The 27,514-nt window shown below is 37.5% G+C and overlaps 1 protein-coding gene across 1 annotated transcript in view; it reads left to right on the forward strand.

Moving 5' to 3' along the window:
* Positions 1 to 13,480, forward strand: part of NIN (ninein) — a 111,146-nt gene extending 97,666 nt beyond the window's left edge. Inside the window, exons 29-31 of the mRNA XM_056133180.1 lie at positions 4,630 to 4,830; positions 9,169 to 9,282; positions 13,180 to 13,480. Coding sequence (XP_055989155.1) covers positions 4,630 to 4,830; positions 9,169 to 9,282; positions 13,180 to 13,389 — 525 coding nt within the window. The 3' untranslated portion in view covers positions 13,390 to 13,480. The remainder of the gene's footprint in view (positions 1 to 4,629; positions 4,831 to 9,168; positions 9,283 to 13,179) is intronic.
* Positions 13,481 to 27,514: the final 14,034 nt, after the last annotated feature.

A 27,514-nucleotide genomic window follows, 5' to 3' on the forward strand; every position in this document is an offset into this window, starting at 1 on the left:
TTCACACCTGTGCTCCCCTCAAACAACCTTTTCAGTTAAGAAATTAGTGCAGTCAAAAGAAAAAAAAAAGTAAAGGGGACTGGAGCAGTAGCACAGCAGGTAGGGCATTTGCCTTGCACATGGCTGACCCGGATTCAATTCCCAGCATCCCATATGGTCCCCCCAAGCAACTACCAAGAGTAATTCCTGAGTGCATGAGCCAGGAGTAACCCCTGTGCATCGTTGGGTGACCCAAAAAAGAAAAAAAAAGATATCAATGCAGGGAATATATATATATATATATATATATATATATATATATATATATATATATAAAATACCGTGAGATAGAGCAGCTTCTTTGGGCAGTCACATTGATCTAACCACTGGGTTGTCAGAGAATATAAGGGTGGCTACTCCACCCTCTGAATACTGCTTGGGAAGCCTCAGTATAAGTTTAATTTTCAAATGTTATTGTTGTTCAACACTGCATTTCTAACAGCACTGCTGTGCAAGAGAGTCTGTGAAATATTAAAATGTGTAGGTCAGAATTATCAGCTTAGGTATTGGATTTTCCATTGGCAATCTGATCTACAGTTTGAATACTGAGTGAACTTATAGGATATAAAACAATTTGTGTGCAAATCTGCCTTAATAAATAAAGATTTCATTGTGACTGATAAATAATTGTTGATTTGTGTAGATAAATAATAGTTCATTTATCCAACAGTTAGTGAGCTATAACATTTACACCAGGTAGAGAGGCATGGGTTGTAGATGCCTTTTTGTGCTTTTAGTACTATGTTATACAAATGTTTTAAAGACAAAACTCTTGAAAGCGATATTTAAATATTTTCTTTTAAGAAACTGGACCCATGCATGCCCACAATCTGCCTCTGGATGCCATCTTAGTGTACTAACAGCTCTGATCTGGGGACTCGCAATTGAATTCCAAAATAGATTTGCCCTACAGAGATATCTCTGAACCCCAGCCTTTTACAATCTTAGAATTCCAGAATCGCGCAGCTGGTTTTGTGGCCGTGCAACCTCTCATCATATTCAAAGTGAGCAATACCATCTGCCCCTGACAGTCAGGCTTGAATGGTGGTGGGAAAATTCAAGCAAACTATAATGCTCAAAAGTAGTGAGAGAGTATTGGGAAAATGGTCTGCCATAGAGGCAGGGTGAAGACTGGGATGGGGGGATGGGGAGCAAGGGATACTGGGAACACTGGTGGTGGAAAATGTGCACTGGTGGAGGAATGGGTGTTTGATCATTGTATGGCTGAGGCTCAAACATAAAAGCTTTGTAGCTGTATCTCATGGTGATTCAATTAAAAAAATAAAGAAAAAAACTGGACCCATGAAAAGGTTACTTTAATTTTGAATAAATGCTGGACTTCTAAATGTGAAGTATGAGCAAACAGATCACATTGACATTTAAATGACCATTGAGGTTTCTGTCCAGCTTTGGATCTGATTCATGTACTAATAGGAAGATTGGTAGGACTATATATAGTAATATCCAGGCCATTTTTCTTCCTCTGACAGCATATAATGAAAGTGTTCAAAAGCCTTGAGCTGTAGGTTGTATTTAGATGTAAATATGCTTTTCTGATGAAATAATTACATACTTTAATGAATAAGAGATCTGAAGTTAAACCCAGTGTGTCTAGTAGCAAACTGAAAAGTAACAGGGTATACTTTATCTCTGTGAGATGCTGTCTCAGTGCTCTGCCAGCAGGTCACTTCTTTCCCCACCTGTTCTCTTTGGCCTCAGAAACCCCCTTTTTTCCCTGGCCCACTTTCATTTGACACCATAAGCAATTCCCCCTCATTCTTTTTCTCCCTGATCTTGTAGTAAATATTTGCTAATGGGTGGGGAAATTGCATGTTCTTGGCACTGAAATGGAATAACTAAAGACAACGATGAATTTTCAATTGGAATACTGAAAAAAAAAATCTGCTCCATTATTCTGATGAAACTTTTGTTAGGAAGCATACAAATTGGATTCTTAGTTTTCTTATTGAAATATAATTAGCATGCTATGTAATTTACCTACTTCTAAGTATATAATTCCATGACTTTTGAAGTATTTCATTTTAAATAGTGAGAAATACATAAATAGTAAAATTTGCTGTGGTGACTTTTGAAGTGTACAACTCAGTGGCATTAACTGTTTTACAACTGTCATGATTTCCAGTACTTTCTCGTCCTCTCAAAAAGAAACTCTAACCTTTAAGAAATAAATCCCTAGCTCCCACACCAACAGCCATACAAATGATTTTTATAGAGACCACACCCGGCAGTGCTCAGGGACCCTGGGGGCTACTCCCAGTCTTAATTGTTTCCATGTTTGGGCTGGTGTTCTGGACTGGGCAGAGTCACACCCAGTGGTGTTCTGGAAACATGCAGGGCCAGAGATGGAGCCAAGCATGTACTCCATCCGTTTGAGTCATAGTTCCAGCCCTGCATCTATCATACATGTTTGTTATATCTTTACCTCAGGGAGTGTGCAGTGATTTTAAAACCATTGTTCTGCACTCAGTCACCTGAGAAAGAGTAGATGCATTCCTCTTACTCTGACAGGGGCTCATATCAGGTTTGGGTGAGGGCCAGTAGGAAGGCGCAGAGGTATCCCTGCCTGTGAAATGTTTGGGTCAACCAATGGAAGAAAAACTTTCAAGGAGATTCTAATCTCATCTCTGGGCTTACTTGGGGGTAGAATTTATGTCTTTTGAGCCACTCCTGGCTCTGCATTCAGGGATCACTCCTGACAGAGATGCTGGGGATCAACCTGGAGTTGGCCACATACAAAGCAAACACCTTAACTCCTCTACTGTCTCTCCCACCTGGAAATGGAGCAGTATTACTCCCTTCTTTACCCTAGGCTTTTTCCCAACTATCAGAGGCAGGGTTCTTTAAACAATTCACTTTGAATGTTGTTTTAAAAAATGGGTTTCAGACTGTATCTGTAGCATTCTGGACTGCTGTGTGTACCTTTATTAGCCAAAAGTTCAGATGGTTGAGAAACAAAAGCGTTTTGTAGTTTAGATTCTGATCTCCGATGAGGTGGGTTTTGAACATTGTGGTTCCAGTCTCTACTGGCCCGGCATCTTCCAAATAATTAAATAGGCGTAGGTGGAGGTAAAGGTGGAAAGCTCACAAGCCAGATTATTGTAGGTGAGTTGCAGGCTTAGAGCGCTAAGATACTTGCTAACATTTATATACAAAGAAATTTAGTCCTTTATAAGTTCTTACTAAAAACATATTCAGATGGTTGATAGGCCCAATTTATGCTGTTCTGTTCTATTTTTATAACTCACACTCTTCTTCCTCTTTTTCTTAACTCTGTAATTTTCTTTTGTTTTCCTTTTGTTTGTGGCTAACATGTACCTAGAACTCTGTGGTTGGAACTAACAGAGAAGGGTGCAGTTCTCTGCCTGAGATAGTGTGTGAAGGTAGAACGTTCTCTTTTCAATAAATTCCATAGCATGAGACAACTCATTAAACTTGTTCATGCAATCATTTATACTGATTTTTAAAGTTAATAAATACTACAGTAAGAGCCAGTATTCATTTTCGTTTTGGTTTAGCTGTGGACCATGCCTTCATTACATTTATATTAAGGTTCTCTCTCTTCAGGTTTTTAAGCTTTGGTGTGTGAAGAGAATCATCTCCCTAAGGGGTGATGGTGTGGTCAGAGTTCTCCATTCTCTTTATTCCTGAAAACAAAGTGGTTTTCTGGATCTACCACTAGAAATATTTCAAAATGGGTAGTAGCCCACCTTAGAAATTTGGTTGTAAGGAAATGGATAGTGGCTCTGAAGTTTCATGATGGGATTTATCAAGCTGAGTCTTGGAGGGCCATTTTCCCATTTTCCCTTCTCCTGAGCCTGCCTGTTGTTTGTTAGTCCTCGCTTGTTGCATGCCTCCATTGAGCCCCAGGTCTGCTGAAAGTGTCGACAGATGTGAAGTGGCTTGCTTCACCAGTGCTGCGCAGCGCCTTCCCCTTCTCCACTCCCCAACTTCCGTCTGCATGTTAACATATACCATTTCCTCATTGTCTTGAGCAAATATTTTAATTCCCAGATGTTCTCTGTGTCACCCTATATGTGCCAAAATTGCCTATTTTACTGCACTATATAATTTAAGAATATAATACTACAAACTAAGATAATTTTAATTTTAGATAAGTCTTCCAAAAAATAGCTAACTTAGAAAACATGTAATCAGTGAACATTTGCCTTTAAGAATTATGAAAGGTAAGTAAAGCCTAATCGTGTATCCCTCTTTTCCCAGTCCTCTTTCCCCCTAGAAATAAAAAGACAACATTCTAGAAAAAAGGAGAAAAAAATGAAGTAGAATTCAGGTATCATATATACATCACACCCCATAGTCACTTAAGAATAGTGACATAAAATTTTAAAGTCGAAAGCTCTTAAGAAAGCCTCATATTACCTCTGAGGCAAAATGACTCTGCAGTTTACTTCCTACTATGCACATGTGCAGTACTGTTTTCAGTGCTGTTTTCAGTTCTCTGGAGGTCTAAGAGGCCACGTATTCATTCATGGGCCTTCTCTGCCTCACACTCAATTGCAGTCCTGTGATAGAAGGCTCTGGTGCTGATCAGGGCTTTGTCTTCTCCAGATGCAGCTCCTGAAGTCCACTGTGATGCTTAGCCCATCCCCTCATACTTGGGATCTGCCCCTACTCCAGCAGCAAGCCTGTCCGATGGTGCCCAGGGAGCAGTTTCTGCAGCTCCAACATCAGCTGTTGCAGGCAGAAAGGATAAATCAGTGCCTGCAAGAGGAACTTGACAACAGAACCTCCGAAACCAACACACCACAGGTATGAAACTCTTTCTGGTAGTAAACCAGATCATCTGATTTAATTTTACTTGCTCATTTGACATATCTGTTCAAAGATGGGGGATAAAGAACCAAAACCATTCACTTAGGGTTGTACCGTGCCTGTATTACAAACCCACAGATCCACAATGCTGTTTTTGTAGGTTTTATAGGGCTGCTTTTGAACCCTTGCTTCTAAACTGAGAAAGTGCGCTGGGTCACCGTTGCATATTCATACTTCATAATGAAATATTAGGATCACTTGAGCATAGTCCACAAATTAACATTCTGGATGATGCCAAAAAAAATATTTCAGAATTCAAATGCAGTTTTGGATATGCATTGCTAACAGTGCTTCCTGGAGGCATGCAGTGAGTGTCCTGAGGACCGTGACATTCCAAGTGGGGATTTTTCACAATTAGCAAAGTAGCAGTCAGTGACTTTGGCTGAAGTAGTTCAATTAACTTAATCTAACTAGATGATTTAAAGGTTATTTTTATTTTATTTTATTTTTATTAGTGAGACATCATGAGGTACAGTTGTAGACTTACAAATTTCTGTGAGTGGCTTTCAATTATACAGTGATCAAATACCCATCCCTCCACCAGTGCCCATTTCCCAACACCACGGATCCCAGTATCCCTCCCACTCCCCATCCTCCCATCCCACTTAAAGGTTATTTTTTAAAAATAAACATCTTCTTCCCAGTGAATGAGTATTATTAGTGTACTACCGAACAAATTTTATTACTAGGAGTTCAGGTAGTTCTTTCTTTTAATGCTTCATTCATGATCTTTCTTTTATTTTTTCAGAAGTCTCTTTAACTCTTTGATCTTGCACACTTAGTTTATTGAACGTTGTAGCACTGTAGCACAGTCCTCCCGTTGTTCAAAGTTGTAGCACTGTAGCACAGTCCTTCCGTTGTTCATCGATTTGTCGAGCAGGCACCAGTAACATCTCCATTGTGAGACTTCTTGTTACTGTTTATGGCATATGGAATATGCCATGGGGAGCTTGCCAGGTTCTGCCGTGCAGTCTGGATACTCTTGGTAGCTTGCCGTGCTCTCTGAGAGGGACGGAGGAATCGAACCCAGGTCGGCTGCATGCAAGGCAAATGCCCTACCTGCTGTGCTATCTATTCCCTAGTTCATAGAAGCCTATTATTTTCTGGTTTGAGTGCTCTTCTGATTTTAAATATCTTGCTTCTCAGTTGACTTTTGAAAAGGAACTTCCCAACTCTAATTTCCTCCAAGTTGCTTTGAAAATTATTATATATCGGAGCAGTTTTCTTCTCCTACACTATATATCTAAGCTGTGTCATAATGTGCCTTTGTCATCTGTTCAAACAAAACTTTAAAAATTTTCTCTTTTGGATTGGAGAGATGTCTCAAAGGGCTAGAGCATATTCTTTGCATGAATTGCCCATTCATTCACCTGCACTGCATCTTCTCCCAAGGATGAGCACAGCTGGGTGTAGCCCTAAAAACACACAGATTTTGTCTTTTATGCTATAAAAGCTTTTATGTTTTTAAAGGCTTTCCACTTCAGTTTCTAAATATTAAAATTATTCAATTAAAACTGTGCTGGTGTGGTACTAGACAAATGCTTTAACTCTTCTTCATTACAGCATTCAATTCTCAAAGTTTTTAAATATGCTTAAAATCAAATGGGGCCTGGAGCAATAGCACAGTGTTTGCCTTGCACACAGTTGACCTGGGTTCGATTCCCAGCATCCCATATGGTCCCCCGAGCACCGCCAGGGATAATTCCTGAGTGCAGAGCCAGGAGTAACCCCTGTGCATTGCTGGGTATGACCCAAAAAGCAAATAATAATAATAATAAAATAAAGTGATTTTTAAAAAATAAATAAAACCAAATGATGAGGCTAAGATCCTACTCATTGCTTCCTCATACATATTATTTTCAAAGCATGCTGTTCCCAAACCACCCACCAATGGTTAAAAAATTTAAGTAATTTTTTTACTACAGTTATTTCAGAATTAGACCAGAACAAACACCACTTGTTTTATTTTATTTCATTGAATCACTGTGAGTTACAGTTACAAACTTTCATGTTTGAGTTACAAGCACACAAAGATCAAACACCCATCCCTCCATCAGTGCACATTTCCCACCACCAATATCCCCAGTATATCCCCTCTTCCCCCCCACCAAAGACGGAAAATGCAAACACGACTTTTTAGCTAAAAAAAAATAATCCTTCAGCCAGCCAGCAAGATAGACTGCTGCTTACCTTCATTCTCAAGCCGCTGACTAAAGGCTCTTCTATTTCTAGTAACCAAGTTGGCACTAATGCTGAGAACACAAAATATTGTTGGAACCTGCATGTTGTCTCTGTGTGTGTAGTGTTGTGATTACCTCTGCTTTGCTTTTGTAGTTTTGCTGTGCTTGCATTTGTAGTGGTCATGTGTGTAATTTGTGAATGTGTAAAATTTTAAATGTGTGAATTTAGATTCTTCCCCAAAATCCAATCTTGACCTCAGGGTGAAGTGTTCCACTTGCCTTCTTTCTCTAGGCTTTGCTACCGGAGCAGCGAGCAGTGCATGCAGATTCCTACAGAAGGATTGGGCACCTGTGAAACTGGGCTGCTATTGATGGCATTTCTTACCATGGCAGATACTCAAATAAATGCACACCCACATCCACCCCACACCCTTCCCACACACACTGCACCAACACAGAGACATAAGCTGAGAAATGTTTTGGAACCAAGTGCTCTTTTAAATTATCCTTATTTATTATTGTTATTGTTGTTAACCCTTTGCAGTATTATGTCTCTTATTTATTTATGTAGAAGTAACAGGTTTTTGTGGATCAAATTCACAAAATTCAGCTTGTTACAAAATCAGTTTGTTTATACCGTTTAAAAAGAGTGGATTTGAGATTCTTGAAAGGACATATTCTATATATTTTCTCATTCCATATGCTGTAACTATTTTTAACAAAAGGTACTACTTTTATATATGGAATTTGAAGAATATCAGGGCTATTTATACCATTTTGTATAAGATGTATGATACTTTTTTGACAGGAAAAAGGAAAAAATTTTGATGAAACAATAAAGCAAATTTTAAATATATGACTGCCTTTGTTTTCCATCTTTTCCACTCTTTTGCCACGTTCCACTTTCTTTGAATTATCTGTTGTGGGTTTTTGTTTTGCTTCTTAAAGACAAGTGAAAATCAAGCATTTTTGAAACTTTTATGGTTGAACTTTTAAAAGCTCATTATATAAAAGCATAGAGTTTTATTTTAAGCTGGCTGCTCTCAAGGCCTGATTTCTTAAAATTTGGGTTACAAGTTTCCAACTACAATTTCGTCTTCAAATTAGACCCATGGCTTAGCATTTTCTTTCATGTTTGAATAAAAGCTAGTATTTAAACAAATGGCTTTTTACTCCCATCTGTATACTTTTCCAAGGACACCTGTTCGGAATGCTTTTGAAGGCAGGTTATACTGCTTACCGTTACTGATTGATATCTGATTTTTGATTAAACACTTGAAGAGCCTTATAAAATCTGAAACTCCTTCTTTGCACGTTTTGGGTGGGGGTGGGGGGTTCAGGGAACAACAATCAGCCTCACTTAAAATCTCCCTCAGGTTACTGTACTCTCCAAACCCACCAATTCCTTTCTCATTGTGGTAGGAGAAGAGGAGGAGCCTAGAATATCTTCTTGCTTGGGCTTATCTAGGAGCTATCAGAGGAAAACAGTTTTTAATTTTAAACCCATTCCATGATAAATCCATCCTCCAGTCTAGATCTTGGCTTCACATTGACCAAACTGGGAAAAAGATTACTAGAATGACTGATAGAGGCTGATCATTCTGAAGAAACCCTGACACTCTCTCAGTGGTCAGACAATTCAAAGGGAGATTAGGCACATACTGCAAGCCAATGAGAAATGTTAGTCCATCCTGAATAAAGTCAGCTTTTGTTTAGATGTTGAGAGGTCAAGAGAGATCTCAGTCACAGATGGGAGGTTGACCGCCATTTTTAAATCGACTTTGGATACTTATTTTACTAGAAGTACATACAGGTATTAACTTAAAGGTTTTCAGAGTTTTTCTTTATCTCAGGGGAAGATGGTAACACAGGTAAGATTTTTTTTTATCTTTGATTCTTTCTACAATAGGGTTACTTTTCTCATATGAGCCACCCACATGGTGTTCAGGAATCCCATTTCATCAGAAATCCACCCTTCCTGTTACAAAGGCCAACATCCTTTCTCTAAGCATCTTGGGGGAAAAATAAACTTTATTTTTTCCTTTCAGTGTGGTATGATTTTCAAATAATATATTTTTTTGCCCCTTTCCCTCAGGAAAACCAGGAACAATTGGTAACTGCCATGGAGGAAAGAATGATAGAAGTTGAACAGAAATTGAAACTGGTGAAGAGGCTTCTTCAGGAGAAAGTGAACCAGCTCAAAGAACAAGTGAGCCTCCCAGGTCATCTCTACCCATCCATCTCACATTCCACTTTTAACTTCAGTCTCACACTCTTCTCTTACATTAAATTTGATGTTTCATAAGGTCAAATTCTGTTATAAATATAGAAGAACTTAAAATTCACTCTCCCTTATACCACTACCAAAATTTAAGTTCTCTATTCCACATTACTATTGCCAAAACTCTTGGGTATGTGTTTGTCAACAAATTGCTAACAGGTACTCACTTAGGCCTAAAGCAGTTCAACCACTCAAGTTTTACAAATACTTTTTTTCTGTGCAAGACAGAAAAAGTTCCTTTAAATAAAGAGAAAATTAACGTTAGTAAAAGAAAAACACGAAAGTAATAAAAGGAACTTTAGCTTTCCTGCTTGCAACAAGAAACGTTCAACTATAACCAGACTCTAAAAGGCAGTCCTTTGAACTAGAATTGAAATCCTGAATTCTAGGGCTTCTGAGCAGTCTTATTTTCTAACCCAATGGTAGTGGGTATGATCTCTGGATTTAGAGAGCATTTGTTTATGCACTGAAGAGTTGTACATAGAGGACTACTCTAGACAATTTTGAGAGCTTTCTTGGAAATTGAGACAGACTGAGTTGGGAGCTGAATTGGGTGAGGGTAGCATGGAAAGTGCTAAATTTTGTTTTCTGGATAAATAAAAACCTAAGAAGAATAATCTCAAAGAGGCCCTTAATGAGATAATATATATCATCATTCTTCAGCTTTTTTAAAACTAAAGACAGGCACCTATCCTGCATACCAGTCCACAGACTGATAGTTATAGAACCAAAGCCAATGGTTTTAAACTTTTTTTAATGTAGGAGTACTGCTATTTTTTCAGCCACTGATTAGCTGATTAAATTGGGCATGAACTTCATCTTACTTTTTTTCCCCATAATTTTATTTAGCTATTATTTTTTCTTCTTATATTTATTTATTGAATCACTGTGGGAAAAGTTACTAAGCCTTCGGGTTTAAGGGTCGGTCACACAATGATCAAACACCTCTTCCTTCAACAGTACTCATTTTTCACCACCTTCCACCCCTCCAATGCCTGTGAGGCAGATGATTTCCACTTAACTATTCTCTACATTGATTACATTCATTATTTTGCAAAAGATGTGCCATTATTATTTAGAATCCCCCCCCCCCTAACAATCAAAATTGCTGAAAAGGCATTGTGAAAATTTCTGCAAAGAGCCAGATAATTACGAGATTGATTTCTGTGTGTCTGGTGTTATGGCTGTGCCAGAGAGCTGCTCATGGGGGGCAACTTGTGACCTTGGTAGGGCGTAAAGGACGAGCCGGTACCGACCCCTTCCCATGAAACTACAGTTGCCCCGTCAACGTCGGCTTATACCTGGCTTTCCAATAAGCTCTGAGGTGGTGGCCACCTTGCTGCCGGAGGGGGGCGGGGGAGGTGGAAGGGAGCAACGCCCCTTCCCTCCCAGGGAGGCATGGCACCGTGGTTTAATGCATGGTCCATTCACTTTTCTGCCACAAGCTGCTGGGCTCTGGATTAAGTCCTTTTGCCTCTGGAGCCGTGGCTGTACTGAAGAGCCGCTTGTGGGGGGCAACTCGTGACTTCAGTAGGGCATGAAGGACATACTGGTACTGTCCCCCTTCCCATGAGACTGCAGTTGCCCTGTCAATGCCGGCTCATACCTGACTTTCCAAGAAGCTCTGAGGTGGCGGCCACCTTATATGCGGTCCAGATGCATTTCTGCCAAAAGCCGCTGGTTTTTGAGATTTGCTTCTGAGTCTCTGGGATCATGGCCATTAAGAAGCTTGATCAGGAGCCAGAGAGGTTGTTTGTAGGCAGTGACTCGGGGTCTCACTGGTATGGGGAGGAAAGGGCTGGTTCTACCCCCATCTGGTGAGGCTCCGCCTGTCTCATCACTGCAGGCCCAAACCTGACTGTCCAGTGGCCTCTGGAGGATGGTGGTCACCGGGCCGCCAAGGGGAACTGGCCAAGGCATGAAACCTATTCCCACCTGGAGTGGCCCAGTGCCAGTAACCTACTGCAGGAACAGGGGAGCATTTCTGCCAAAAGCCTTTGGGTTCCAAGATTCGTTTCTGAGTCTCTGGGATCGTGGCCATTAAGCAGTTCGATCAGGAACCAGAGAGGCCATGCCTCCAATTATATAGCTGAGCCGGAGGTGCTTTGTGGGTGTGCCTCCCACATACCTAACTTTTGGTCGTTTACTTTCTTGGTAAACTTTGCCCCAAGTTTTTGGGGTCTGGCCAAAGGCACAGCAGCAATTTTAGGGTATCTGAAAGTCTGACGGTGCCATCAGGCTGCTGATGCACTCGCCTCATAGGTACAAACTGACCTGCTGGCGGCACCATACCCCCATGGTTTTAAACTTTTCTACACCTGGGGACCAGCACTGGTTCATGAACTTATGGTTGAAGAATACTGAGAAATAGAACAACGAAAAGTTCCTAACACACAATGAAATGAGAAGGTCCTATACAGTAAGCATTTATTGATTGAATTCTCTAATCATTTATTCAATAATATTAAATCATTGAATTCAATATTGAATTGAATAATATGGTTCTAGAATTAAGCGCTAAAAATACAGCAGTGAACAAACAAAATTCCTTCTGATATAGACTTCAGTTCACCTACAATGTAGCGAGCATTTAGCAAGATTACACGTTCAGAAATTTGGAAAATGGGGTATACTCTTATTTTCCGTGGCAGAGAACACACAGAACACACTTTATTTAACTCATGGATTTTTTAAAAAATTCCCAAAAGCCTACTAAACTGAGTCTTGATGTTTGTTTAAGGTTTTGAACAGGTGAAGAAATATGGGAAGGGCAGTCTAGTCTAGGAAGTTACGACAGCATATGGGGGATGGATATCTACTAACGCTTTGGGCATTAACAATTCACACTGTCCTGGTAGAAGCAGAAGATGCCAGAGAGAGATAGAGAGAATGAAACGGAGTCAGGTAATAGAGGAGTGTATGTGCTGAGCCCTAGGGTTTGAATTTCATTTTGTAGGTAAGAAAGAGATATGAAAATGCTTTTCGGTGGAAAGAAGAAAGGGAGGAAAGAAAATCTGTGCAAACTATTTCAGTAGAGAGCAGTCTCGTATGTTAACATTTGTCAGTCATCTGGGTTTGTGTGTTTTTATCACCACCCTTTTCAATATTAATTAGTCAATAAATTACTAAATTAAAATTAGTCTCTATTCCTTATTCCCTTAAGCCTTTATACTTTCAGAGGCCTTTCTTGAAATCACTTGTACAATGAGCAAGGAAAAGGAGATTGGAAACTAATGGAAAGGATTTTAGGAAGAATATTGAAATTATCCCAAAGCTGCTGACAAGTTTTTCTGCTCCAATCTAGACTAGAAATTCGACCACAAAGATTGTAATAGGTAATCTAAAAAAAAAAACTACTGCAATGGCAGTAGAGTTAAGAAAAGGTAACTGCCCAGATTTCTCTTTGTTTATAACAAAGTTGGTCAAATTTCAAATAAATCAGGCTGTAGTTATGAATGAAAAAAACTTAAACATCAATTGTTAAGAATAGAATGAATACAATGCACACTTGATACCTCAGAAATTTAAATTATAAAATTATTTTGATATTTTTAGAAAATAAAGTATTTAACGCTAGGTAGAAAAGACTCATTGTGAAATGTTTTACATCACTCTATTCTTTAGGTTACTTTAGATTCTTTAGATTACTAACTTTCACAAATATACATGAAATAGGTGGGATACATGGATTTATTCTACTTCCATCCCTGATTAAAAAAAACATAATTGGTAGGAGTCAAATGCCATTGTAATTAGTTGACCTTTAGTCAGATCTTAAAAGAATCATGGACTTGGAGTCAAGACGTTTCTGGTTCTGTTTTCTAGCTTTGCAAGAATACTAAAGCAGACGCAATGGTGAAGGATTTATATGTTGAAAATGCCCAGTTGTTGAAAGCTCTGGAAATGACTGAACAGCGACAGAAAACTGCAGAGAAGAAAAATTACCTCCTAGAAGAGAAGATTGCTAACCTCAGTAATATTGTCAGGAATCTGACACCAGCACCACTAACTTCTACACCTCCTCTGAGGTCATAGTGAAGCCAAAGGATACTTTCTTATTTATGCACTTTACTGAAGTGTATGGTACATTTCAGTAGGTTCTCTTAACCTTTAAGATATATATATGTATATATATGTGTGTATATATATATATATATATATATGTTTAATGGCGTAAAGTGAAATCTAATCTAAAACTTGCAGCAGCAAATTGAAGTCTTCATTCATTGTCAGTAATTTTCTTATACGGGACTAGAGAGAGAACTCAATAGGCTGAGTTCTGACTTTGCAGGGGGGATGCTGGGATTCAGTTTCTGACACCGCATGGCCGCCTGAGAGTGATCCTTGAGCACAAATCGAGGAGTCTCCCCCAAAGAACTACTCTGGGTAAGACCCCCAAACAAACAAAATTTATAAATCAGCCATTATGGAAGTTGCAAACATTCACATATTAGAATTATGACCAAGCTTTGAATTTTGAAAAAACTATTCTCTAAGAAGATAGTAATCTCTAAAAATGTAGTTATATGAAAATAGTTTAAGACTACTAAAATAGCTTTGAGTATTTTCAAAATCACTATTATAAATATAAAATAAAATCACTATTATGTACACATTTTATCTGCAAGCCCTAGATATCTTAAGTTTGAGTTGTCATTCATTGGATTTTTGGTTGGTTTGGTTTAGATTTGCTTTTAGTTTTGGGGTCACACCCACTGATACTCAGAGGACCATATGATGGGATCGAACCCAGGCCACTTGCATGCAAAGCATGTGCTTAGCTCTTTGAGCGCTCTCTTTCTCTCTCTCTCTCTCTCTCTCTCTCTCTCTCTCTCATTGGTGGGTTGAGATTTATTTTTAAACCAAATTTCTGTCATCATAAACAGTAAAATACTGAAGAATCATTTTCTTTCTAATATATTTAATTCTTTAAGCTGTTAGATTTCTGCCTCATGAGGTTATAATCTCAATCACTGAGGTCAGGAAAAAATGCAATACATATTTTGCCTTCTAATGTGTGATTCAGTATTACCTTTCTTTGTATATTCTAGATACAAAATTGATTTACTCAACTGCATGGTTAACCGATGATAAACTATTACTTTATGAAAGACTTTTTATTCTTTTTTAAAAGTTTGATTGGTAGTTTGTCTTCTAGGAAATGGATAAAACCGCGTTCTTAAAGCATTTAAAATCAAGGGGAAATACTGAATACTTTGAAGTTAACAACTACTATTAGATAAGCAAACCATGTGAATTTTTTTATCTCTAAAGTCTTGGAGTTCATGAAAGGACATTTGGAATTGCCTCAAAGAACTCAGGGAACAAAACTTTAAACTGTCTTCCTGAAATACTGTAAGGCCTCTTTAACAGTTTAAAATGTATAAACCATGTGACCTTATTTATTTGTCTTATATTTACAGTTATTATGGAATTTTTATTTTTATATTTTTATTACATTTTATCTTCTGAAAAAGGGGGCCTTGATTTAAGAGTTAAAAACCTCTACTAACTTATGGAAAAGCTTTGTTTACTGTAGGTCAAATTTTCTACCCTTTTTCTTCTATACCTCAGATTAATCATAGGAATTTATTATTGTGATAAATATTAGCATGCCATCTGCAGTAGTAAAAGAGAGCAAAATAGAATTCTCCATTCAATTTGAAGATCAGTACTTTACAGGACAGTTAAACATCTTAGATTAAGTAGGTTGTTTCATTACAAGAATATTCATTCTTTCCATTCATTCTTGGAATGAATGAATATTCTGTTTGTAGTCTCCTTCCGTCAGCAACTGGTGGAGGGCTTGCTTACTCGGTGCAGGATGATAATGAAGTACATCAATCAACCTGTTTGTTTCAAGGGAAAGTAATTAGGTCAGAAAATGGTAATTTTTTTCTGATCAAAAAATATTTCCAAGAAATCTAAGCCTATGAATTTACAGGAATTAGAACAACAAAATCAAATGCTGATTTGGGGAAACAAAGGATGGTGCTGACTATCTAAGTCATATAATGTCAGAAAGTCAAGTCTCAACATAGTAATTTCATCAATTTAGTGTTCATTTAGTGTTCCTCGGGACATCCTGTTTGTCCCACTGGCCAACATAGGAACCCTCAATATAAAAATCTTTCAAATGCATGTTACTTGTGGGAGGGAAAGTTCATGATCTGGAACTTTTATTGTTGGACAGTTTTATACCCCTAGTTTCCCCCCAGTTAAAAAAAATCATTTTAATCTTTCCCTTTCGCTCTTTTCTCTAGTCCTTATCCTCCAGTGCAAATATTCCTATCAAACCCAGCTATTCATATGACATTGGCATTAGTTGAGAATCTTTCACTTAAAACTGTAGATAGGCCTACACTATGGTTAAAAATAAGCTAAGCATCTCTGGTATACTTTCGTGATACGCTTCAAGCTACTCAAGTATTGCCTCAAGTTACTCAAAGTTATTGCCATCAGAACCGAATACCAGGCATATGCCTCAAATAGCTGACTTTGCATGTGATCGTGTTTTGTATTTTTAATTTTTTACGTCATACAAAGTATAGGTTATTTTGCTTACTTCTTGTGTTTGTATTTAAGTCCATATAAGATGTTGTACAATGAATGTAAATATGACTGGAAAGTTTTAGACTACATTTAGACTTCCTTTATTTAAAATTGAAACACTGCTCAAATTAAATTTCAGGTGCTTAATTTCTTGCTTTATTATACTTACAAGGTTGGAAATAAGAAACAATATAGGAAAATTTCAGATTTAAGATATCTATATATTTGTGCAGCAATTTATTTTTGTAGTTTAGATTGTAAACTTACATGTCAATTTATAATACAGCTTATAGGTTTGAGAAACATTTTAAAGAGAGTAAATTTAAACAGCTCAAATAAAATATTTAGATTTTGCTTTCAGACTTTATAGCAGCACTTTTTGAAAATCAAAAGTTTTGTATTTATTGGCATTTAGATGTGTTTATTAAAATTGCTCTTAAACTTTCTTTTGATTACTTAAGAACAGTTATTTAAATTAATTCTTAGAAGATGGGATCTTCATTTCAGGCAAAAAAATCAAGTTTGCCTTTGTGATATAAATATGTTACACTAAAAAAACTATGAATAAGAAAAATTTAAAAACTATAAATGGTAAAATCTACATTACTTTTATTTTACTTTCTTCTGCTTTTTGGAAGCCTAAATTCTTAAGTTCAGACTTACAAGGTGAGAAAAAATAGAAGGGGATGACAGTGAGACAAACCACAATATTTTATTTATTTTTCTAAAATTTAATAAATCCAGATTTTAAGAACTATTTTAAATGTTAATTTTTCCAAAAGTTTCAAATACATTACCTGTAAATTTAATTTTAATATATTTTACAGAAATGTATCACAAAGACAGAGACTTGCATGGTGAAAGAGGAATTCTTATAGATCTAGTGTTTCAAGAATGTACCAATCAATACACAGGCAGCTATTATCATGATGACTTTTTTTAAAAAAAGAATGAATAAGGCTTTATGGTGGAATTGAACATATGGGGATGAATTTTTAATTTTTGTGATTTCTTTCCCAAGTGAAGGAAAGAGGAATGTGTTGCTATTGTCAACATATTAAAGGTATTTCCAACCAAAGCAAGGCCAAGTACTTTGTAATAACATTAAACAAGTCTTGTTTTGAATGGATTATTTATAATAACTCATTGGAATGATATAATTAAATAAGTAATGCCAAAAAACAAATAAAAATTTAATAACCAAAGCATTCCTATTAAGATTTATTCATCATATCATGTTTGGATCTATTTGAACATCTTCAGCACTGTTTAAATAATGAGATATATGCAATTATAGGCATAAGTAGTATCAAGTTTATGCATATGGCTATCTGTTTAATAATAAATCCAGGCTAGCATTTTGTTTCTTAGATTTTTGAGTGATAAGTTAAATCTATGCTTATGGGAAGATGTCATCAAAGCCTGATTCTAAGGGAACATTAGTTTTAATGAAGGAAAACCTGTCATGAAGCCATCTATAGGATTCTGTTCATGTAAAGATTGTTGTCTATATGTTGTGTATATGAACAACTTAATATGTTTCATCTTAGCCATTCTGTCCTAGATTTTAATATTGGCTTAAAAATGTAAATAAATAATTTTTCAAAATAGGACTCTTGTTTTCTGTACACCTGAACTTTTATAAACAACCTCAGTCTGTTTATCATTGATTTTTAGAATTCAAAAAGTATGCAGATTTTGCACTATACACATTATTCATATGCAAAAACTTGGCTTCCACTCCAGACTGATTGGATCAGATTCTGCATTTTATAAATGATTCCCCCAACAGGGCCAGAGAGGCAGCTTACATAGTAGAGCATATGACTGGCATGTTCCTCTAAGGGCATACTGCACAGGCACCACCAGATGTGCCTCTGGTGGTTCCCAAGTACTGCCAAAGCATTATGAGGAGTGGTTCAAGCACTGCTGGGGGTGGTCCTTATAAAAATGTAATAATTGGGTTAGATAGTACAACAAGCAGGTAAGGTGCTCACCTTGCATATAGCCAACCCAGGTTCCATCCCAGTACTACAGATGGTCCCCCAGACACCACTAAGAGTGATCTCTGAATGCAAAGCCAGGAGTAAGCCATTAAGCAGCACTATGTTTGGCAAAAAAAAATTACTAAAGTTCCCTTAAATTATTTGAATATAGTGCACTGGGACTACATTCCTATTCCAGCATATTGATTTCTACATCAGACAATTGGAAAGTCCTATACAACATAGTGTTTTATCCCTATTTCTAGAATCCTAACTTAATCTCAGCTGAGGTCCTCCTTAGAATCCGGGTTGCTCTAAAGTGGCTTTATTTCACTTTATAATCATTATGGGAGGCTCAGGTTTTCTTAGTTGAGCTCTCTAAATGATGAGATATATGTAAAGTCAAAAAAGTTTACCTGAAAGCATATTAAGTTCATATGCTGAGTACTGAAATGTAACATGAAAATGTTGACCAGATTAGACCTACCTCACAAGCCTTGTTTTATTTATTTTCAAAACTTTCATTCTAAGTTTACTGTCTTCTTGAGATAGAACCTACTCTTAAATTCATTTTATAGATGCTGGGATTTAGCATAGTTGTGGCGACAATCCATAGAACAAAAATTTATGAGCCAGATTTGTCTGTGTTTTTATTTATAATACTTGTGTCAATTTTCACTTGTGGCCAAATTGGGGAGGAGAGGGATTGATTTTTCTGGCTACACTCAGGGTGCTAGAGATTACTCCTGGGTCTGCACTCAAGGGTCACTCCTGGATGTGCTGCAGGGACCATTTGGATATCGGGTATCGAACCCAGATTGTGGCCTAATTCTAGTAAGTCCTGAATATTTTTTACTGCATTTTACTCTGAAATATCAGACATTCCTGGTGTTTTGTTTGCAGTCTATTTAATAGAGAGAGATAGTAAAGAGAGATACCCTCTCCCCACCCACCCCCTGCCCCAGCCCAAGCTAGAAAACAGTACAACTATATAGAGGACAAATTGAAGAGACTGTTCTATGACCACAAATATAGCCCAAAGTCAGTAAAGGAAAGGAAATAACAAAAAAAAAAAATAAAATAGAAAATAAACAATAGAGAAGACATTGAAGTAGAATACATATATATACATACACACATATATGTTTGTGTATATATATATATATATATATATATATAGTGACAATAGCATGAGACCATAGCAAGACAATAGCACAACAAATAGATTTCAGAAGTAGAGGTGAAAAGAGGTGAAGTACAACTGGTGGACTTTCCCAGTATGAGGAAGAAGACTTACACACTCATCCAGGAGGCCCGAAGAATGCCAAACAAAATAAATCCACACAAAACACTAAGACATAAAATGGCATCAAATGGGCAGGAATCAGGGGACAGAGATAATACCAGGGTTAAGGATCTTTCCTTGCATCTGGGCAACTTCAGTTTAATCACCAGCTATACATCTGGTCCCCTGACCACTGACAGGCTTCACTCCTAAGCACAGAGCTGGTAATAGCCCCAGAGTAGTGCTGAGTGTGGGCCCAAAACAGAAAGAAAACTCGTGTGTGTGTGTGTGTGTGTGTGTGTGTGTGTGTGTGTGTGTGTGTGTGTGTGTAAAATCAACGTTATTTCTTTCTCCCTCTTTGAAGCACATCAATATTAATACATACTTGGTAAATCTATTAGAATTCACTGTATGTATGAGGTGAGAAGAAAGGTAGAGAACATATTCTTTAGAAAAGTTTTCAGAGACAGGCAAAGAGGTTAACAGTAGCTAAAGCACTGTCCTGGCATTTGGTCAACCCCTGTCTGATCCCTGGTTCCTCATCCCTGAGTTTTGCTAAGGTCACTCAAGTAAAGGGCAAGGAATAACCCTGAGCACTGCAGGTGTGGTACAAAAAGAAAAGTTTACAGACTAGTTAAGTGAGAAAGGACATGGATGTTAAAAGTGGGTATTAAAAAGAGACATTTATACATTGCTAATGGAAAATTCAGCAATCAAAACTTAAACTCTTGGGCCTGGAGCAATAGTTAATATTGGCTTATATTGTTAATATTGGCTGGTAGGGCGTTTGCCTTGCACGCGTCCGACCTAAGTTCAATTCCCAGCATCCCATATGGTCCCCTGAGCAGGGCCAGGGGTGATTCCTGAGTGCAGAACCAGTATTAACCCCTGTGCATCACCAGGTGTGACCCAAAAAGCAAAAAAAGCAAAAAAAAACAAAAAAAAAACCAAAAAGAACAACAACAAAAAACCTTAAACCCTTGGCAAACTCTTCAGTTCCCTATTGTTGCTTTAACAAACTTAATGACATGAAATAATGCAAATTTAATATTTTATGGTTCTGGAAGTTACGCTTTCTCACTAGGCTAAAAAGTCAGGTGTCAGCTAGGCTAGTACCTGCTGGAGGTTCTAAAGGGAGAATTAACATCCTTTCAATTTTTAGCCCCTGGAAGCCACCAGCATTCCTTGACTCAAGGTTACTTCTTCACATGACACCACAACCTCTTATATCCACATAGTACCTCTCTCCTTTTTAATTTTATTTTGGTGGTGCAGGAGATGGAACCAGGGATCCACACATACAGGACAAGCATTCAACTGCTGAGCTCCATCCCCAGTGTTGCCTACTTCTATTCTGATAAGAGTCCTGGGATTGTGTGCCTGGAAAATTGAAGATGATGTCCCCATCTTAAGAGCCCTAATTTGGGGCCAGAGCTGTAGCTCAAAGATAAAATGCTGTTTATGGCCATACCACCCTGAACACGCCCAATCTCATCAATGGTAGAATGCTGCCTTACATGTGTACTGGGTTTGATCTTTGGCTCTGGGTGGGGTTTAAGGGAGTCCCTAACTTAATCATGTCCACAGAGACCCCTTAACTTGGTGAGCAAATTTACAGGTTTTGGGGATTAGGATGCAGATATTTTTAAAGTGTCATTATCTAGTCATACTCTGACCCAGAAAGTCAGAGAGTCTCTAAGAATTTAATCCAAACTTCTAAGAGTTTGGATTTCTAAAAGTTTAATCCAAATGAAGTGTACATAAGGATTCAGTTTTAAAGATAGTCACACGAGGGAACAATGACTGACTTGATCCTAGAAGAAAGAATTCTCCATATTCATTTCAAAAGCTACAGTATTTGTGTTTTAACTGATTCTAGCTTTAGATGTCCATATTTCACATAGCAGCTCAAATATTAATTATTGATATTGCTTTAAAATAAAAGTTTTGGAATTTGAATTGGTATTGTCTGTGTTTATGAGGTGAGAAAAAAATGAAGCCAGTAAAAAGTAGGCTGAAACTCTTCCCTGTGTTCCTAGTTATTGTAATCTCAAACCAAAATCTCATCGAAGTTGTCACTGGAAAATGAATGATAGAACAATTAAGAAAACGGTCTTGATTGCCAAAAATGATATTCAGTTCTATTAACTAATCATATATGAAATAATCAGGTCCTGGCATGCAAGTCTATATATGCTATTAATTCAGAGACTATTACGGGATTTTGAACCTCATTCTCTAGAGGTTGGGTAGCACTATGGATTTAACATCAGTGAAATACAGTCTTTGTATGATACTACTATGTTGTTAGGGGTTCACAATAGAAGGCTTAGAAATTCAGGTGCCTCTGAGAAACAAACCATAAAGAAGAAATTTATTATTTTTATATACTTAAGCTATCATTCCCTCTTTCTTTTCCTCTGATCTCTAAGACATCCCTTTCATTTTCAACTACTAATAGTTTATTTTTACCATATTCCATGTCCAACATGTTCCCTTCACATTCCTTAGTTTCCTCAATTCTGCCACTTCCACCTCTTCGAACTGCTGACTAATAGTCACACCTGGAAATTTATTTCAAGAGCTATCATTTAAAGCTCTTGAAATTTCTCTCTGATCACAATGCCCTGTACATATTCTCCCATTTCCTCATTTCACTGAATCTGCTCTTTGTCTGCATTGTTATTTCTAATTCTTCAGTCCTGATCAGCATGAGGTAAACAGCATCACCAGCCAAAGGCAAAGGATCTTGATATTTAATGTCCTGTTCAGACCTGTCTGGACTGAATGCATATTTGGGTGAAGTCTTTGAAGATACTAAGCTCTTTAAAGTAAAATTTAAGGATGTATTAACATGGCAAATGCAAGATGAAGTCTGGGTTTCTTTTGTGGAAAATCTTAATTCCCGTATTGTTTAGACTTTCCCCACAGATTTTCCCTGCTGTCTGAAAATAGAATACTCCTATTTTGGCATGATTTCCTAGATTATTTGGAGGGGCTGGGGATGCCTAAAACACTTTTTCTATTAAATGAATGACAATTACATTATCAGGCTCCCAAGATAAGCTTCCAAGTAATACAAATAGGAACAGTCTATTTTCAGATAGCAGGAAAACCTGTATTAAAAATGAACATGAGTCTATATAGACTGAACATTATTGTCACCCATTGCCTCTTTTGCAAACCACAACACCCAATAAGAGAGAACAAAAGGGAATGCCCTGCCACAGAGGCAGGGTGGGATGGGGAGGATGGGGGGGTGGGAGGGATACTGGGATCCTTGGTGGTGGGAAATGGGCACTGGTGGAGGGATGGGCATTTGATCATTGTATAATTGAAACCCAAGCACAAAAATTTGTAAGTCTACAACTGTACCTCATATGTCTCACTAATAAAAAAAATAAATAAATAAAAAGAACCTGAAAAAAAAATGTACATGAGTCTAAATAAATCCCAAAGAGACAGGCTGGGGTGGGAGTAGGGGGAGGGCTGTCCGTGGGGACATTGGTGGTGGGAAATGGACACTGGTAGTTGTACATTTGCACACAAATGTACAAATAGGTGTTGAAACATTATATGACTGAAACCCAAACATAAGCAGCTTTGTAATTGTGTATCTCACAGTGATTCAATTTTTTTTTTAAAAAAAAAGGAATGAAGCAGGCTTAAGTATGTGCCTTAGAGGCCCTGGGTTCAAATCACTGGTGCTGGAAAATAAAATAGAATATATTTAAGCTCACTGTCAGTTCATTTTGAACAACTCCTATAATTCTGAGTTTTACATTTTGATTAATATTTTGGTATACTGGATTTTATCCTCAGGTAGGTCTGAATCAGAAGGGCCCACAATACTAATATTCCCCCCAAGTTCATGTTTCATTGCCTTTGTTTTGTCCTTGAATCTATAGTCTTTATTACCCTCTCCCTCTCTCCTCCCTCCCTCTTCTCTCGCTCTCTCTCTCCTTCCCCTCCTCCTTTTGTGCATTATGGTTTGCAATACAGGTACTGAGAGGTCATCATGTTTATTCCTTTACCTAATTTCAGCTGGCAGTGCTTATCCAGAGTGATCATTTCCAACTATCTTTGTCAGAGTGGTTCCTTCTCTATCCCATCTTCTCCCTCCAGTAGTTGAGGCAAGCTTCTAACCATGGACCAATACTCCTGGCCCTTTGCCTTATACTATTTTTTTATATCCCATAAATGAGTCCAATCATTCTATGTCTGTTCTTCTCCTTCTGATTCATTTCACTCAGCACGATACTCTCATGTTCCACTCCTTCCAACTCACTTCACTCAGCATGATACTCTCCATGTCCATTTTTAAGCGAATTTCATGACTTCATTTTTCCTAACAGCTGTGTAATATTTTATTGTGTACCATAGTTTCTTTATCCAGTCATCTGTTCTCGGGCACTCAGGTCGTTTCTATAGATCTTGGTTATTGTGAATAGTGCTACAATGAACACAGAAGTGCAGATGGTGTTTCTACTGTGTGTGTTTGTACTCCTGGGGTATATTCCAAGAATTAGTATTGCTGGGTCATATGGAAGTTCAAGTTCTAGTTTTTTGAGGAATGCCCATATTATTTTTCAAAAAGCTGGGCCAGTAGGCATTTGATAATAAAGACTTGTCACTTGTCTGATTCTCATTTCTTTATAATTGATCTTTGTTTCTACTGGAAGTTTTTAGGTGCTTTCCTTTATCCTTGATGTGCTGAAATTCCACAGTCAAATTGAAGTATAAATCTTTTCATTAATTTTGAGGAACAGTTGGTATATTCTTTAGTTGGGAAATTAATTTCATTTATAGTTTAAAGAATATCTTGTATTAGTATTTTATGATGACCTCTCCAATTTCTCTATTTTTTAAGTTGAATATTCAGTATATATAAGCCTATCTTGATTTTTAAATCTTTCCTATTATATTTCTTGTCTTTTTGTTGGTTTTTCTGGTAGATCTGCTCAACTTTATCTTCTCTATTTTCTTTTGAATATTTTGTTTAGCAATCCCTTTGATTTTCAAAAGTTTCTTTTTGCTTTCTAGTTGATCATTTTCACAGCAATTAGATTTATGCATGTATTATCTTCTCTCAAGTCTCTGAGTTGATGGTAATAAATACCATTACTTAAAAGTAATTATGAATCATTAATTTTAAGGATCTTTTTTCTATTTTGAGTTTACAATTTCATACTTCCAAATTGCTGCAGGGTTTTCCAAAAATTTTAATAACCTTTGGTTGCATTTATGTTTAATAATGACGTTTAAAAAAATTAAAACCCATTAGGACATCTATGTGAGAGATCAGGTTCTGTGGTGTGGCAAATTAGCTATTTTGTTTCAGGAGCTCCATGTTAAAATATCAAGTCTTGTGTTGTAAAGACATACAAATTCTCTTAAAAAGAATGCTAAGATAGAGTCATGAATGCTTATTAGAGGTAGTGTGCATGTCTCACTGATGTATTATGCCCTGATTTTAATCTCCAGCATGACCATAAGTAATATCAAACCCTAAGATTCCTGAGAATAGATGTGTAGCAACATACAGTGCTATGAGGGAAATTATGGAGGTTTGACTTCAATTGATGCCTAACTTCAACTTTACTTTTATTTTCTAAAATCTTTAATCAAAGTAGGCACTGTGAACCCTAAATCTTTCATATATATGTTTTTTGGTATTTGTGTATCCATAAGTGTTTTATGTCTTGTGTTACTCTATTTTATTCTTATCACCTCCTTCCCATTTCATTCCTAGTTGGAATTCACTAGTACTGTCTGTTCTCTGGGTTTATCATATATTCACATAATAATTATGATTATGTTCCCTTTTTTATTTTTTCTCTGTAAATGGCACAGTGTCCTTGGAGGTAACATAAAGGTGTAAATTTATGTTATCAGTCTCCAGATGGAATGGAACATTTCCTCTCCCTCCCCCCTTACCCATTAATCCTTTGCATTCTGGCTCCAAGAACAAAAATGACTACTAGGATTTGTTTAAAACAAAAATTCAAATAAATACATTCTACATTCCCTTGTGCCTCATAAAGCATTACTTTGCACCTTAGCTTACTGCTCCAGGAAAAAAAAAAGGATCAGTTCAAGAAAAACAACTGTAAGATTAAAAGACATGATACAGAGGAAGTTTCCTTAAGATATAAAATGGATATAAGGCATTTTTGGCAGAAAGAAGAAAGATAGTCTTCTAGTAGAGAGAAGGTCCACTCTAGAGGAGGTGGTAATGTTAAAAGGTTAGTGAAGGGGCCAGAGCAAAAGTATAGCCAGTAATGTACTTGCCTTGCCTTGCACATACCTGACCAGCACCCGAAATGGTCTCCTGAGCCCCTCCAGGAGTGAACCCTGAGTGCAGAGCCAGGAGTAAGTCCTGAACACGGCCAGATATGACGGGGTGGGGGGGGGTGAGGGGGCGGAGGAAAGCTAGTGAAACAGCTTATTGAAGCTAACAGTTATTGAAGGCAGGAATATTTTGTCTCAGTTTCCATGGGGCACTTGGAGGTTACCTTTCCAGTGGTTCTCTGCAAGAATGTTCACAGCAGGAGTGGTCACAGTAATAAATAAATAAATAAATAAATAAATAAATAAATAAAAACTTATGTAGTTAAGTAGTGGCACAACTTATTTAGGTAAAAGGGGAAAAGTTGTTATTTCTGAGTATCCTTGAGGCACCTGCGTGGGATAGAAGAGATGCAGGTATTTTCACATTAGACATCCCATTAATGAGAACTGAGTAAATATTTACTGAGCTTCCCACCTCTATATGGTCTAGATTCTAACCTGGGCCTTTGAAATGCAATGTATGTATTCAGTCTTTGAGCGATCTCTCTAATTCCAAAAGTTTTAAATTTGTTTGCTTGGAGTCTTTCAAGTAGCAGTCAGAAAGCTTTGGGTTGCCACCTGCAAGTTTTGGCCAATCATACTCATTAGTGAGAAAACATAGGGGCCTGAAGATGCAGTGTTGCTCAGCTTCTATGATGCTAGGGGTAACGGAGGTCCCCCAGTGGTACCTTGGGGCTTTCAGGACGACAACTATAGAATTGGGGGATCATCTGATGCTAGCATCAACTATGGGATGGAGACAGTTATGTGATGACAGTACTCTGTTGATCTAAGCACTGCTTACAAAAACATTCACCTCTTGAAAAGCCATTTATATGTACATATATACTTTACTTCATTACTTCAATAAAAAATCAACATTAGGGCCAGAGAGATAGTACAGGAAGTAAGGCATTTGCCTTGCAAGTGGCCAACCCCAGTTTAATCCCCAGCACCATATATATAGTCTCAGTAACACAGCCGGGGTAAGCCTTGAGCACTTCTGGCTGTTACCCTGTGGCCCCCAACCACCGCCAAAAATATGTCAAATCATCTTAAAAAAGGGCTGAAGCAGTAGCACAGCGGGTAGGGCATTTGCCTTGTACGTGGCCGACCTGGGTTCGATTCCTCTGTCTCTCTTGGAGAGCCCAGCAAGCAACCGAGAGTAATCCGCCCACATGGCAGAGCCTGGCAAGCTCCCCGTGGTGTATTCGATATGCCAAAAACAGTAACAAGTCTCTCGATGGAGACTGTTACTGGCGCCCCCTCGAGTAAATTGATGAACAACAGGAGGGCAGTGCTACAGTGCGTCTTAAAAAATAAACAAGAAATACTTTGCACTTTTTCTCCTGAGTTCAGTACCCTGCATATTGGATAACTCCTAGATACAAACAAAAAGACAGAAACAAATAGGGATCAGGGAGATAGTACAGTGGGTAAAGTGCTTGCCTTGTATGTGGTCGTAATCTCCGGCATCCCAATATGGTCTTCTGGTCCCCACAAATAGTGATCCCTGAGCACAAAGCCAGAAGTAAGCCCCGAATACCACTGGTGTGGCCCCCAAAACAAAACAAAACAAAGACTAAAATAAATAGTTGTAGGTTTAAATAAATAAACAAGAAAATTCAGCTTTTCTTGTTATGAATGATGTATGAGGTATGAGTGATGTTTAGAGCCCCTCCCCCACCAACTCATTTTGATTCTTTTTTAAGAGCATTGTGATATAAATTTCTCTGTATTATAGATTTGTCTGACATCAGTTTTTCCAGTTGCTGATAAGATTTCCTGGCCACTCATTTTCTCCATGAAAATTTGATTTCAAAGATATTTTATAGGAAATATTCATTATTACTTAACCAGGAAAATTATCTCTATTATGTAACACAGTGTTAAGTTTATCAAATTCGATATCTGATAGATGCAAGATCTGGATTTCCTAGTAAGAAATCCCAGAAGTCCAGGAATTTCTAGAAAACATTTAAAACTTCTAGATTTAAGACTATGTATT

Source organism: Sorex fumeus, unplaced genomic scaffold (assembly GCF_029834395.1).
Source record: "Sorex fumeus unplaced genomic scaffold, SorFum_2.1 ptg000098l, whole genome shotgun sequence".
Taxonomy (NCBI): Eukaryota; Metazoa; Chordata; class Mammalia; order Eulipotyphla; family Soricidae; genus Sorex; species Sorex fumeus.